The sequence below is a fragment of the Loxodonta africana genome, chromosome 24, assembly GCF_030014295.1.
Source record: "Loxodonta africana isolate mLoxAfr1 chromosome 24, mLoxAfr1.hap2, whole genome shotgun sequence".
NCBI lineage: Eukaryota > Metazoa > Chordata > Mammalia > Proboscidea > Elephantidae > Loxodonta > Loxodonta africana.
Window position 1 is genome coordinate 43,052,077 of NC_087365.1, and position 15,857 is coordinate 43,067,933.

General features: G+C 43.4%; 1 protein-coding gene across 2 annotated transcripts in view; it reads left to right on the plus strand.

The window, feature by feature from the left end:
* The first annotated feature begins 502 nt into the window (after nucleotides 1-502).
* The window catches only part of MYBL2 (MYB proto-oncogene like 2), a 46,527-nt gene continuing 31,172 nt past the window's right edge, over nucleotides 503-15,857 (plus strand). For both annotated transcript variants that reach the window (XM_010591693.3, XM_003411719.4), the window contains exons 1-3: nucleotides 503-637; nucleotides 4,801-4,894; nucleotides 15,740-15,811. In XM_010591693.3, coding sequence (XP_010589995.1) covers nucleotides 618-637; nucleotides 4,801-4,894; nucleotides 15,740-15,811 — 186 coding nt within the window. In that variant the 5' untranslated portion in view covers nucleotides 503-617. The remainder of the gene's footprint in view (nucleotides 638-4,800; nucleotides 4,895-15,739; nucleotides 15,812-15,857) is intronic.

Genomic DNA, 15,857 nt, shown 5'->3' on the forward strand with positions numbered 1-15,857 from the left:
GCAGAGAAAGCAGGAAGGTACAGGTAGGATTAAGGGGGCCATTTTAGGGCGGGGCTGTAGCGACCCGGAGAAGCGAGGCTTCGACTAGCCCTGGGGTTTTTGCACAGGTGGTTTTCCCAGCCTGGCTTTTCCATCCTTGCCCCTCACTCCTTTTTGACAGTCCTTGCTTTGTGGGCCGTCCCAGACCAATACTTGACTTGAACCCGCTCAGTCATATGGTGCTCACAAGTCCCATCTCCTAAGTCGCCACCGCGGCCCCTGTCATCATGGAACCTCTGGGCCTGTGCAGCGCCAGCCCCGCCCCCTCTGGCCCCGCCCAGGCCCCACACAGGCCCCGCCCAGGCCCCGCCCCTGCGCACGTCTGCCCGCCCGCGCGCCAGGCCCGGGAGGCGCCGACGCGCTTGGCGCGAGATAGGAAAGTGCTTCTGTGCGCGCCGGCCGCGGCCGTAGCTCCAGCGCGCGGACGGCGGAACCTGAGGACACGCTGACCGAACCTAGCGCGGCCCGGGGCCCGGAGCGGCCGGAGCAGCCAGTGTCCTGGCCCTGGCCTCGGCCCGGCTGCGGCTCCGGCTCCGGGCTCAGCTGGCGAGCCGGCGGGCGCAGCGCGACTTGGGGGGATGTCTCGGCGGACGCGCGGGTGAGCGGAGCTGGGTGGGCTGAGGGCCCTTCCTACCCCCTTTCCACCCCCACCGCCACCCACACCTCGTTCCACTCCACCTCGCCGTGGCCCCTCCGCGCGGGGCGTCTGGGGGGTTCCTCAGGAAATGCTGTGTCCTGGGCGGCCCGAGGCAGGGGCGCGCGCATAAAGCCATGGGTCCCTTGGGACCCCTCGCTCCGCTCCCCTGGCCTGCTCGGTGTCTGAGCCGGGGCGGGCGGGTCTCCCGGGGCCCGGGCCAGGCCCTGCATGATGTCATTTTGTCTCCCGCCTAATTGCGGTGTGGGGGTGGGACGGCCGGTGTCAGCTGGAAGGGCCTTTACAGGGGGAGGGAGGTGCCCCCCGGGGAGGGAAAATGTCTCCCCAACTCACGACGAGTAGGAGGCCAAAGCCTGAAAGACACTTGTCGTTCAAGCCTCAGTTTTGGTTCAGACTTCCCCCTTGGGCCTTTTCCCCCAACATTCGGGGAAGCACAGCACTTCAAGCCCTCTAAGCCCCCTCCCTCCGTCTGAGAAGGGTGCTGGGGAGGGGGCTCTTTTGTCTCCCCAGCCTGGGCTCTGTGCCCCAGCTTGGTTTAGTTTTGGAGAGCTCTCTTTGTGTTCTACCCTAGGAGTTTTGGAGCTGAAATTGAAGGTGGGGGAAAGAGAGACTGAGGTGTATGTATCAAGACTGCTCTGTGCCACTGGCCCCTGGGGCAAAGTCAGGGGCTGTGGTCTCCATTTTACTTAGTCCCCAGAGAATTAAGTGGCAGAGTCGATCCTGGAGCCAAGTCTGTGGGCCCCAGTGCCCCTTCATTTGGGGCCTGAGCTCTGGGAGTCATGGAGAACAGTGGGGTCCTGCCCTCTTCCCTCCCTGGATACCAGCAGCCCAGATAACCCCAGGCCCCTCTTCAGATGGTGGTGTTTGCCTTCTCAGGCCGAAGATGTAGACCTGTGACTCCTTAACTGCCAGCTTTCCCGAGTCCTTCTCAATGCAGAAGTATGCTCAGGTTTGGTCCTCAGGGCCCGTAGTCCTGCCACAGGGACTGTCTTCCTCAGGCCAGTTTACCAGGGCAGCTCAGGTCCCTTGGAAGTGTTACTCCAGTGATGGCTGCCCCCACATGATGTCCAGGTCCTCTGATCCCCAGGTTTTCCACCAGTTCTCCCCTGGGGCTAAGTGGAGGGACCCCTCCCATGTTAGGGATGGGGCCTGTACCCTGGAACCCCAAACCCTCAACTTATTTCTTGGCCACTCACTGTAACTCTCCTCTGCCCCAGTGTCCCAGTTCCTGCTCAGCCTCTGACTCACCCTGGCCCTGGAGCAGAGCCCAGCACATTGAAGGGCAAAAGAAAGGGTGTGTTGCAGGGAAAGCAGTTGCCACCATTAACTTGGCCTCTGCTTTTTTAGCTGGGATTTACAGGTGAGGACTTAAAGGTGCAGAGTTGAGGTCCTGGGCCTAGCTGTGTGGACTTGGAAAGTGAACCCTGTGAGCCTCAGTTTCCACACCTATTAAATGGGGATAATGACAGTGCCTGGGGAGTAGATGGCCAGCACTATGTGGATGATGGATATGCCTCACTAGGTTCTCCCAGATGTCTGAGATGTCCGCATTTAACAGAGCCTTGACACACCAGAAGAGTGTCCACATAGGCACCCTTTTCTCCCTGAAGACACGTTGGCTGAGCTTCTGTTAGAAGTAGATGTTTCTGTCAGTGAGGAGTCTGAGGGCAGTTGGGCTTTTTTTGTCCTGTATGTATTTTTTTAATTATGGAAAATATGTATGTAAGAAAACATTTGTCGTTTCAACATTTTTTTAGGTACAATTCAGTGACGTTAATTACATTCGTCATGTTGTTTAACCATCACCATTATCCGTTCCCAAATTTTTCGATCACTTTCAGCAGAAGCTTAGCGTCCCCTAAGCAATGAGTCTGGGGCAGTTCATTTTAAAGCCAGCGTCATTCTGTTACAGTGTCTTGTAGATGTATTGCCTCCTACTTTGCAGTAGAGGAGCCCTGGTGGCACAACAGTTAAAGTGCTCGGCTGCTACCCCAAAGGTTGGCAGCTTGAACCTGCCCAGTAGCTTCAAGGGAGAAAGAAGTGGCAATCTCCTGTAAAAGTTGTTGTGTGCTGTCAATTCTGGCTTGTAGCGACCCTTAGGACAGAGAACTGCCCCCTAAGGTTTCTAAGACTGTAAAGTTTACAGAAGCCAACTGCTACATCTTTCTCCTGAGGAGCAGCTACTGGGTTCGATATGTAAAAACCCTCTGCTGTCGAGTCAATTCTGACTCATAGCGACCCTATAGGACAGAGTAGAACTGCCCCGTAGAGTTTCCAAGGAGCGCCTGGCAGATTTGAACTGCCGACCTCTTGGTTAGCAGCCGTAGCACTTAACCACTATGCCACCAGGGTTTCCGAGGGTTCGATATGTAGTATATATTATTTTGTGCCTGGCTTCTCCTGTCAACATACGTATTTTAATGTGATAGTCCACCATGTCATGTAATTGTGGTATAAAACTCCTTTGAAGAAAATGCTACTATTTAATTTTTCATTTTATTTCTATAGACGTGGTTTTCAGTTTTATGCGCTTCAAAAAACAAAACTGGTCTATAGAGAAAGAAGGTCAATTAATGGTTGCCAAGTGCATGGGCTTCTTAAGTGCATGGGGGGAATAGATTTATTTATTGGGGAGTGACAGTTAAGGGGTACAGAATTTCTTTGTGGGGTGATAAAGATGTTCTAAAATTGACTACATGATGGTTGCATCACTCTGAATTTACTAAAAGACCTTGAATGGTACAAATTAATTGGGTGAAAACAGCCGACCTTTGGGGCAGTAGCTTAACACTTAACCACAGCACTACCAGGGCTCCTTTACAGCCTAGAAAACCCTATGGGGCAGTTCTACTCTGTCACATGGGGTTACCGTGAGTCAGAATCGACTCGGCAGCACCCAACACTAACAGCAACACTTTGCAATAAGGTGGGAATGACAGGACAAGGCTGAATTCCAGACCCTTTATACAAGGACTCTACCTCTCTTCTAAAATATTTACTTCGGCTAATAGCAGCAGCCTGGCACGCGCGCTCATTCATTTTTGCACCTGGCCGTTCCTGGAGCAGTTAAGGCCTTTCAATCCCGGTCCTGGCCCTGCAGATATAGAGGTGAAGCTGGCCCATATTGATTACATGCAGCCCAGGGCCTACATTCTGAGATAGGAGGATTTCCCATGGGAAACCCCCAATATGCTGTGGGGGCCCAGGAGTGACTCAGGCAGCAGTGCTGAGTTCTAGAGAAGAAGGGAACAGGAATGTGCATATGAAAGGAAGCCTTTTCCTACTTCTGGGCACAAGGACTAGGCTTCTCTTGGTCCTGTGGAAATGTGTGTGCTTTTCCCAGTTTACAAATACTTGACTTAGTAGTGTCCCTGGTGCAGGTCCTGCTGTGTGGAGTTGGGAGAAGGTTCCTAAGCTTCCATAATCACCCGACATCCCTGGAGGTGGATAGTGTGATCTCTGTTTTTTGCATCCATTAAGCCTGATAATTATGAGGCTTTTGGAGCAACTTGTAAAACTGGCTGATACAGAATTTAAAAAATCCAGAAATGAAAGCTGCTCTTACCCTGAGTTTCTCTCCATAAACTATGCTGTTATGCAGGCAGGGATTGGGAGGGAATATGCAAAAATGGAAATGGTTACTAGTTCATGTATTAAGAATTTGTTTTTTCAAATATCTAGCATTTCTTAAAATCCTGTTAAAATACCAGTGTTTGATAATTGCATATGTCATTAGCTTTAATCTTTACAATAATCCTGCAAGGTAGGGGGTATTATGAAAGTGAAAAAAGTTTGTTATTGACAAAATATTAACTAGAGTCTGAGTATTATAATAATGATAAAACCTTACTTTTTCTTGTAGCTTTTGAAGTCATTAGGGTTTTCCTTAAAATAAAGAAAAGAATAAAGAAGAAAACAAAAATAGCTGTAATCCAATTTAATTAAAAAAGAGAGGAGGTCCAAGTACTGTGTTTTCAAAAGTAGAAAAGAATCAAAGCCTGCTGCCCCTAGCCTTCCCCTAGCCTCTGCCAACACACAGTACCCATCCATCACGTAGCAGCCTGTGGAGACGCATGCCCTTGACCTTTAGATTCCTCTCCCCACAGTGAGGAGCTGGATGAGGTGCACTACCAGGACACAGACTCAGATGTGCCCGAGCAGAGGGATAGCAAGTGCAAGGTCAAGTGGACCCATGAGGAGGTGAGTGACATGGAAGCTCTAGGGGGTGTCTGTCTGATGTCTGCACCAATGAAATGAAGAGGAGGAGGGCATGGAAGAAGTAAGTGGGTCCTCTGGTTCACCTTGATACTTCAGCATTCTTGGGGGGGACTCTCAATTCTGAGGACCCCTGGGGGGCTGTGTGCCTTCAGACCTCAAGGCCAGCCATGTCTGTGGAGAAGCTGGTGTGTTCTGCTTCATGGACACTGTTGTGTTTTGATGGCCAGGAGGTTCAGCCAAATCTGGAGCTCCTGCACCCTCTTTTTTTTCCTTTTTAAAGTAATTGTATTTGATCTTGTGACTTGAAATTCTGAATTGATTTTCTTGCAGCCAGATCTTTTAATCAACTTTATCGAAATATAATTTATATTCAGTGAAATGCACCCTTTTTGTTTTTATTTAATTTTATTAATTTGTTTTTGTTGACAAAATACACAGCAGAACATACTTCAGTTCAACAGTACCATGTGGTGACATTGATTCCATTCTTCCAGTGTAATCTTCTTACCCTCCTTTTCTGTGTTTTCCCTCCTCTGTTAATGTAAATTCACTGCCCCGTCTGGTTCCTATCTAATCTTTAGAGTTGCTGTTGTCAATTTGATCCCATGTCAAAAAAAAAAAAAAAACCAAACTCAGTGCCATCGAGTCGAATCAGACTCATAGCGGCCCTATAGGACAGAATAGAACTGCCCCACCGAGTTTCCAAGGAACACCTGGTGGATTTGAACTGCTGACCCTTTGGTTAGCAGCTGTAGCACTTAACCACTATGCCACCAGGGTTTCCTGATCCTATGTAGATCGTTCTTAATAGAGCATAATGCTCAAGGCAGACATCGTTTGCTAGTTAAGCTAAATTATTTTTTGGTTTTAAAAAGACTTAAAGGGATGTGTTTGGTTTAAGGTTAAAAGATTATCTAAGGGCAATAGTTTCAGGGGTTTATCTAACCTTCATGGCTCCAGGAAGTCAGGAGTTCATGAGAATTTGAAATTCTGTTCTACATTTTACCTCTTTTGATCAGGATTTTTCTATGGAATCTTTGATCAAAATGTTTGGTAACGGTAGCCAGGCACCATCCAGTTCTTCTGTCTCATGGCAAAGGACGCAGTTGTTCATGGATGCAATTAGCCACACTTTCCATATCCTCCTATTCCTAAGTCTTTTTCTTTGTTCTAGGCCAATAGAGACCACTTGTGCCTTGTATGGCTGCTTGTAAGCTGCTTTTAAGACCCTGGCCCTATGCATTAAACTAGATCAGAAGCACTAGACTTGTTATTAGGCCAATTAACTGGGATTTCCCATGAAACCCTGACCCTAAATCTCCAAACCAAAGAACCAAATCCCATGAGATTTTTGGCTCCATAAGCAGCCTCAGCAGCTACTCCTCCTTCCTTTTTTTTTTTTTTCTTTTGCTAGTTCACGTTTTTATAAGTTATTGACAGGGATTACAATAATCAGCTATACATCCCTACCCTTCATCAATGAGATTTTTCCATCACCATTAACCCCTCTTTTCCTACTTCTTCCCACCCCTGATAACCACTAATAAACTTTGTTCTCTGTATATTTGCATTTTTACCTTTTTATATAAGTGAGGTCATAACAATATTTGTACTTTTGTGATTGACTTATTTCACTCAACATAATGTCTTCAAGCTCCATCTATATTGCAGCATGTGTCAAGACTCCATTTCTCTTACCGGCTGAGTAGTATTTCATTGTACATATGTACCACATTTTGTTTATCCATTTGTCTATCAATGGGCACTTAGGTTTCTATTTTTTGGCTATTGTGAATAGTGCTGCAATGAACATTGGTATACAAGTCTCTACTTTCAAGCCTTTTGGGTATACACCTAGGAGTGGAATTGCTGGGTCCATATGGTAGTTCTAATTTTAGTTTTTGAAGAACCGCCACACTATTTTCCACAAGGGCTGTACTGTTTTCATTCCCACCAGCTGTGGGTAGGGGTTCCACTTTCTTCACATCCTTGCCAACATTTGTTATTTATTTATTTATTTTTAAAATCTTAGCCTTCCCAGTGGGAGTGAAATCATATTTCATTGTGTTTTTGATTTGCGTCTCTCTGATGGCTAATGAGGCTTAGCATCTTTTCATGTGTTTGGTAGCCATTTGAATGTCCTTTTTGGTGAAGGGTCTATTCAGGACCTTCGTCCATTTTATGATTGGGTTATTTGTCTTTGTTTTCAAAGTTTTATATATATTCTGGTTATTAGATTCATGTCGGATATATGGTTTCTGAAGATATTCTCCCAGTAGGTAGCTTGTCTTTTCATTTTTTTGGTAAAATCTTTTGATGAACAAAACTTTATATTTATGAGGTCCCATTTATTTATTTTGTCTTTTGCTGTTTGTGCTTTTCCTATTAGGTAATTGTCATGGATTGAATTACTTCCCCCTAGAAATGTGTGTCAGTTGGGCTGGGCCGTGATTCCCGGTATTGTGTGATTTTCCTATATGTTGTAAATGTTGCCTCTATGATGTTAATAAGGGAGGATGGGCGGCAGTTGTGTTAGTCAGGTAGGACTCAACCTATGAGATTGGACTGTGTCCCGAGGCAGTCTCTTGAGTTAGAAAAGAGAGAAGCAAGCAGAGAGACAGGGGGACCCCATACCACCAAGAAAGCAGTACGAGGAGAGGAGCAGAGCATGGCCTTTGGACCTGAAGTTCCTGCTCTGAGATGCTCCCAGACCAAGGGAAGACTGATGCGTCATAAGGACCTTTCTCCAGAGCAGACAGAGAGAGAAAGCCTTCCCCTGGAGCTGACACCCTGAATTTGGACTTGTAGCCTCCTAGACTGTGAGAGAATAAATTTCTCTTTGTTAAAGCCATCCACTTGTGGTTATTCTGTTCTAGCAGCCCTAGATGACTAAGACAATAATCCCTTTTTTTGAAAGATAGGCCTGACATCATTGCCCTTGCTTGTTCTTCTAAGAATTTTATGGTTTTAGTTTTCATGGTTAGGTCCTTAATCCATTTTGAATTTGTTTTTGTGTAGTTGTGAGGCGTGGATCCTGTTTTATTTTCTGCATGTGGAAATTAAAAAACCTTTTTTTTTTTTAAGAGACTCTTCTTTCCCCATTGGATGAATGGAACACCCTTGTCAAAAATCAGTTGTATATGTGTGGGTTTATTTCAGGACTGTCAATTCTGTTCCATTGGTCGATATGTCTATTGTTATGCCAGTACCAGGCTGTTTTGATTACTGTAGGTGTATAGTATGTTTTAAAATCAGGAAGTGTGAGTCCTCCTACTTTGTTCTTCTTTTTTCAACATTACTTTGGTCGCTATGAGTCAGAATCGACTGAACGGCACTGGTTTTTTTTTTTTTTTTTGGCTATTTGGGGCTTCTTGACATTCCATATAAAGTTGAGGATTGGTTTTTCTATTTTGATAAAGCAAGGTGTTAGAATTCTGATTGGGATTGTGTTGAATCTCTAAATTGCTTTGGGTGCTATTGACATCTTAATATTGTCTTTCAATTCATGAACATGGAATATCTTTCCATTTATTTAAGTCTTTCATCTTTTCCAGCAGTTTTATGGTTTTCATTCTACAAGTCCTTCATGTCCCTGGTTAGTTTTATTCCTAGGTATTTTATTCTCTTAGATGCTATTGTAAATGGAATTGTTTCCCTAATATCCCTTTCAGATTTCTCATTGCTAGTGTATAGAAATCCAGCTGATTTTTGTTTGTTGACCTTGTACCCTGTGACTTTGCTAAATTCCTCTATTACCTCTAGAAGTTTTCTTGTAGACTGTAGGATTTTTTTATATATACCCACTGCCGTAGAGTCGATTCCGACTCACAGCGATCCTATAGGTCAGAGTAGAACTGCCCGATAGAGTTTCCGAGGAGCTCATGGCAGATTCGAACTGCCGACCTCTTGGTTAGCAGCTGTAGCACTTAACCACTACGCCACCAGGGTTTCCTTTATATATATATATATATATAGGATCATATTATCTGTGAAAAGAGATATCTTTATTTCTTTTCTAATCTGGATACCTTTTAGTTCTTTTTCTTGTCTTATTGCTCTGGCTAGGACTACTAATACAATGTGATAGAAATGGTGAGAGAGGACACCCATGTCTCATTCCTGATTTCAGGGAGAAAGCTCTCAGTCTTTCTCTATTAAGTATAATGTTGGCTGTTGGCTTTTCGTATATGGCCTGAATCATACTGAGGAATTTTCCATCTATTCCAATCTTCTTGGTGGTTTTCATAAAGAAAGAATATTGGATTTTATCAAATGATTTTTCAACACCCATAGAGATGATCATATGCTTCATTTGCTTTATTGATGTGTGTTACATTGATTGGTTTTCTAATGTTGAACCATTCCTGCATTCCTGGAATAAATCCGACTTGATTATCAAAAAGTATATGATTTTTTAAATATGCTGTTGAATTCTGTTCACTAGTATTTTGTAGAGGATTTTTGCATCTATATTCATGAGAGATGTTGGCCTGTAGTTTTCCTTTCTTGTGTCAGTCTGGTTTTGGTGTCAGGGTTATGTTTGCTTCATACAGTGAATTTAAGGAGTATTCCTTCCTTCTCTATCTTTTGGAAGAGTTTAAACTAAACTATTGGTATCAATTCTTCTCTAAATGTTTGGCAGAATTCCCCAGTGGAACCCGGTCCAGGACTTTTTTTTGTCGGAAGGTTTTTGATCACTCTCCGCTTGTTATGGGTCTGTTGAGACTTTCTATTTTTTTGAGTGAGTTCGAGTAGATCGTGTTCTAAGAATTTGTCCGTTTCATCCAGAGTATCCAGTTTGTTGCCATATAGTTGTTCATAATATTTTGTCATAATTCCCTTTATTTTTGTCAGGTCAGTTATAATGTCCCCTCTTTCTCTTTTTAATTTGGCTATTTGCATCTTTTCTTTGTCAAGGTTTGTCAATTTTATTTATCTTTTCAAAGAACCAACTTCTAGATTTATTGATTCTGTTGTTTTTCTGTTTTCAGTTTTATTTATTTCTTCTCTGATGTTTGTTATTTCCTTTCTTCTGGTAGGTTTAGACTTAATTTATTCTTCTCTTTCTAGTTCCTGGAGTTGTTGAGTTAGGCTGTTGATTTTAGATATTCTTTTTTCATGTAGCCATTTATTGCTGTGTTTCCTTCTGAGAACTGCCTTTACTGCATCCCATAAGTTTTGGTTTGTTGCGCTTTCATTTTCATTTAACTTTAGAAAATTTGTGATTTCTATTTTGGTTTCTTACTGGATCCATTGGTAGTTCAATAGTGTGTTGTTTAATTTCCATATGTGTGTATATTTTCCAGGTTTTTTTTTTTGTTGTTATTTCTAGTTTCATTCCATTGTGGTCAGAGAAAATACTTTGTATGATTTTAATTATGTTAAATTTATCAAGACTTGCTTTGTGACTTAACATGTGGTTTGTCCTGGAGAATGAGGATTCGAACTGCCAGCCTTTTGGTTAGCAGCCATAGCTCTTAGCCACTGTGCCACCAGAGCTCCATGTGCACTGGAGTAGAATGTATAATGTGCTTTTTGGGTTGAGTGTTCTATATATGTCCATGAAGTCTAGTTGGTTTATAGTGTCATTCAGATCCTCTGTTTCCTTGTTGGTCTTGTTTCTAGATGTTCTGTCCAATATTGGAAGTGGTGTGTTGAAGCCTCCAACTATTATTGTGCTGCTATCAGTTTCTCCCTTGAATTGTATCAGTGTTTGCTTTATGTATGTAGGTGCTCCCATGTTAGGCGTGTATATACTTATGATTGCTAAATCTTCTTGATTAATTGACCCTTTTATCACTATATAATGTCCATCATTATCTCTTCTGACAGATTTTTGTCTGATAATTAAGATTGCCTCCTCAGCTGTCTTTTGGTTATTATTTACATGGAATATTTTTTGTGATCCTTTCAATTTCAACTTGTTTTGTGTCCTTGGGTTTAAGGTGTGTCTCTTGTAAACAGCATGTAGTTGGATCATGTTTTTTAAATCCATTCTGTTGCCCTCTGCCTTTTGATTGGAGCATTTAGTCCATTTACATTCACTGTAATTACTGATAAGTGACTTATCTCTGCCATTTTGTTATTTGTTTTTTTGTGTGCCTCAATCCTGGTTTGCCTTTGTCCTTTACTACTGCTTCTTTTTGTATTCTGTTGTTTTATTGTAGTGAGCCTTTTTGGTTCCCTTCTCCTGTCCTTTTGCTTATGTTTTTTATATATTTTTTTTAGCATTTACCATGAATATTACATTTAAGAGCTTATAACATTCTAGGGCAAGTTGGTATGAACTTAATTTCAGTAACATACAAGAAATTTTATATCTATATCATTCCTCTCACCCTCTCTTTTCCTGTTGTTATGACTAATTTTGTCTTTATGCTTCTTGTGGAAACCGTGGTGGTGTAGTGGTTAAGTGCTACGGCTGCGAACCAAAGGGTCGGCAGTTTGAATCCGCCAGGTGCTCCTTGGAAACTCTGGGTCAGTTCTACTCTGTCCTGTAGGGCCATTATGAGTCGGAATCACCTTGACGGCGTTCGGTTTGGTTTGGTTTTTGGATGCTTCTTGTAACATAATTGTGTCTTTGCCTTTTATATATTTGTTATTAAAAAGCATGAAGGACAAAACATTTAGAATTATTAAGCATGAATATGTTATTACTAGCCGTTATATTTGTCCATACATTTCCCATTATTAGGGATCTTTCTTTTTGTATATAGCTTTTAAATTACTTTTTAGTGTCTTTTCCCTTTTATCTACAAAACTCCCGTTAGTATTTTTTGTAGGGCCGGTCTGATGGATATGACCTTTCTGTGCTTCTGTTTGCCTGGGAATGTTTTAATTTCACCCTCATTCTTGAAGGATAGTTAGTATTTTTTTAAATTTTTTTACTGTGCTTTAAGTAAAAGTTTATAGTTCAAGTTAGTTTCTCATAAAAAAAATTTATACACATTGTTAATGTGACCCTAGTTGCTCTCCTTATAATTTGACAGCACATTCCTCCTTATCACCCCGGATTTCCTGTGTTCATTCAACCTGCTCCTGTCCCCTTCCTCCTCCTCATCTCACCTCTGGACTAGAGCTGCCCATTTAGTCTCATGTATCTACTTGAAATAAGCACAACTCTTCACAAGTATCATTTTATGTCTTATAGTCCAGTCTAATCTTTGAAGAACTGGTTTCGGGAATGGTTTTAGTTCTAGGTTAACGGAGTCCGGGAGGCATGTCGTCCGGGGTTCCTCCAGTTTCAGTCAGACCCTTAAATCTGGTCTTTTTGACTAGAATTTGAGTTCTGCACCCCACTTTTCTCCTGCTCTGTTAGGGACTCTCTGTTGTGTTCCCTGTCTGGTGGAGTCTGGTTTATGTGGACCTTTCTGTCTCCTGTCTATAGTATTCTTGATTAACAGTTTTTTCTTTCAGTAGTTTAAATATATCATTCCATTAACTTCTAGCCTCCGGTGTTCCTGAGGAGGAATCAGCTTTTAATTTTATTGGGGATCCTTCTCTCACTGCTTTCACGATTCTCTCTTTCTTTACTTTTTGAGAGCCTAACTATGTTGTTTCTTGGTGTAGATCTCTTTGAGTTTATCCCGCTTGGGATTCTTTGAGCTTCTTTGATTTGCAGATTCATGTCCTTAAATTGGGGAAATTTTCTGTCATCATTTCTTCAAATATTCTTCCTGTCCCTTTCTCTGTCTCATCTCCTGTAATTCTCATGATCTGTATATTAGGTCTTTTGTTGTTGTCCTATAATTCTGTTAAACTGTGCTCAGCCTTCTTTAGCCTCCATTCTTATTGCTCTTCAGCTTCGGTGATTTTATCTGTAAAAAAGAAAAGAAAAACCAAACCTGTTACCATTGAGTTGATTCTGACTCATGGTGACCCTGTAGGACAAGTAGAACTGCCCCATAGGGCTTCTAAGGAGCAGCTGGTGGATTTGAACTACTGACCTTTTGGTTAGCAGCCTTAGTTCTTAACCGCTGCACCATTAGGGCCCCATTTTATCTGTGTTATCCTCTAATTGGCTGATTCTTTTCTTCTGCCTGATTAATTCTGCTAAGTCCCTCTATTGTATTTCTCATTTCATTTATTGTCCCTTTCAATTGCAATATATATTTTTTTAGATTCTTATTTTGTTTGTGCATTGTTTTTCATGTTTTTCTTTAGCTCTTTGTGTTTTCACTTAGTTCTTTAATTATGTGTAATCTTACATTCTTTCAGACTTGACGTGTTATTATCGTTGTTAGTTGCCATTGAGTAAATTCTTACTCATAGCGGCCCCATGTGTGCAGAGTAGAACTGCTCTATAGAGTTTTCAAGGTTGTAACCTTGCAGAAGCAGACTGCCAGACCTGTCTTCTGAGGTGCCTCTGAGTGGGTTTGAACTGCCAACTTTTTGGTGAGTAGCTGAGCACTTAACCATTTGCACCACTCAGGAACTCAATCAGCTTCGGTCTCTATAAACTTACTCATTTCATATAAATGAGATCATACAATATTTGTCCTGTTGTGACTGACTTATTTCACTCAGCATGTTTTCGAGGTTCATCCATGTTGTGGCTGAGTAATATTCTATTGAATGTATGTGCCACAATTTATCTGTTGATGGAACATAAAGTTCTCTGGTGGCCTTTTGTAGTCAGTCTTCACCAGCCCCAGGCAACCACTGATCTAATTTCTCTCAGATTAGTTTTATGGAGCCCAGGTGGCACAATGGTTAAGAGCATAGCTGCTAACCAAAAGGTTGGCAGTTCAGCAGCTCTTCAGGAGAAAGACTTGATTATTTGCTCCCATAAAGAAAACCCTAGTGGGCAGTTCTGCTCTGTCACATTGGGTCAGTGTGTGAGAGATAAGTTGGAGTAGGAAATGGGTTGTAGATGAGAAAAGCAAGTACAGGAGTCAAGTTGGGCTGAATGAAGGGGTTCTTAAGGGGAAGAATGGTTGACAAAGATAAGCTTGGGGCCAGATCCTGGAGAGCCTTGAATGTCAGGCTCAATTGTAATTTTGTTTAGTTGGCTTAGGGAGCCATTGAAAATTTTTTAAACAGGGAAGTGACACCAGCATAGCCAGGCTTCAGGGAGACTAATCTGATGTGTGTAGGAGGGGTAAGAGATTTGGGGGCAGCCTGGAGAAAGACCAGAGACAGGGGGGTGGGCAAGGGCACTATGCCCGCCAGGCGGGAAGTGGCGAGGGGAGAAGATGGTGAAGGTTTAGGGCGGGGCAGGGATGGAGCTGACAGGTAGAGAAAACCCATGGGGTGTGGGCAGATTTGGAAGTTGGAAACAGCGAGCATCTGTGCCAGGTGTTGAGGAGCACAGTGGTGCTGGAGATGGACGTGGGGAACATGGGAAGAAGAAGAGCAGCTATGGGCCTGGTCAAAGCCAGAGTGGCAGAGGATGGTGAGGGGCGTCTGGGACTGGCCGTCAGGGGACCTGTGGGCTTGTGCTGGCTCTCCTAAAGGACTTGGGACGACTTTGTCCAGCCTACATAGGGCTGTGGCCAAACTGCATAGAGAACCTGGATTCCTGTGGTGGGCACGTGGTAGCCTCTTTTTCTGTTCGGGAGCATGTGCGTGTGTGTATAAACACAAATACAAATATAAATTAATATATTTATATAGCATAGATTTTTATAAATGCAAATACACATTTTTTTTTTAATTAAAAAACCAATTTATAGACTATCAACTATAGCCATTTCAAGTCCAATTTCTTAGTTAGCCCTAGGAGCAATGGTTAAGCACTCCACTGCTAACTGAAAGGTTTGTGGTTCGAACCAGCTAGCAGCTCCATGGGAAAAAGACCTGGCGGTGTGCTTTGTAAAAATTACAGCCTAGAATGCCGTATAGGGCAGTTCTCCTGTCACATGGGGTCACTGTGAGTTGAAATCGACTAGACGGCACCCAACTAACAGCACAGCCAACTTGTAGAACATTTCCATTGCTCCAGACATTCCCAGCACTCCATTGCTACCCACCAATCCCTCCTCCAGCTTTTTGTTACTATAGATTGACATTTTTCAGAAGTTCAATGCATGGAATCATACAGTGAATATGCTTTTAAGTCTGACTGCTTTCACTCGTAATAATGATTTTGAGATTTCATGTTGTTGTGTCAGTCAGTAGTTCATTTTTAGGAGCGTATTTTAACAGACACTATTTTGCTTTCTGAATATTCTTCCTTCTGCCCGTCTCCCCATCTCCAGTGCTGAATCACTGTCCTCCTTGGCCGGGGTGCTTGTATAACGGTCTTCTGACATCCGCTTGGCCTTCTGAGAGCCCTTTTCCCACCCTCCAGCTGCCAAAGTGAGCTTCATAACACATACATCAGACTGTGGCTCCTGTTGCATAAAACACATCGGTGGCTGTGCATGGTATAGAGCCCAGAACCAGTCTTGGCAAGTGGTCTGGCCCCCGGCATCCCTTGCAAACTCAGCGTGTATCTTCTTCTCAATCTCACTTGCTTCCTGCGTTGTAGCTCACTCGACTTTCCTTGACTCTTCATTCAGCCATCACTTCCTCAAGGAAGCTTTCCTTGGCATCCCTGAGTAGGCAGTCCCCACACACCCCTGCTTCATATCCCCCGCACTGGGTGGCTTTACTTTTGTTTGTGTGAGGCTTTGCTTAGGGTCTGCCTCCCTTTCTAGATCATGAGCCCCATGAGGTGTCAGGGGCAGCTCTAGTGCTGCCCATGGTTGTGTCTATGGTGCCTAGCACTGTGCCTGGCACTCATTTCCTGACTGAATGGATGAAGGAATGTGTTTCTTTTGGAGAGGAATCTCAGGCCTTTTGCACCTGTGTGAACCCATTCTTCTGTCTTTCTGGCGTTGGCAGGATGAGCAGCTAAGGGCCCTGGTGAGGCAGTTCGGACAGCAAGACTGGAAATTCCTGGCCAGCCACTTTCCTGTGAGTACTGCCCCCTGTGACCTCTTTCCTCAGGGGTAAGGGTTCT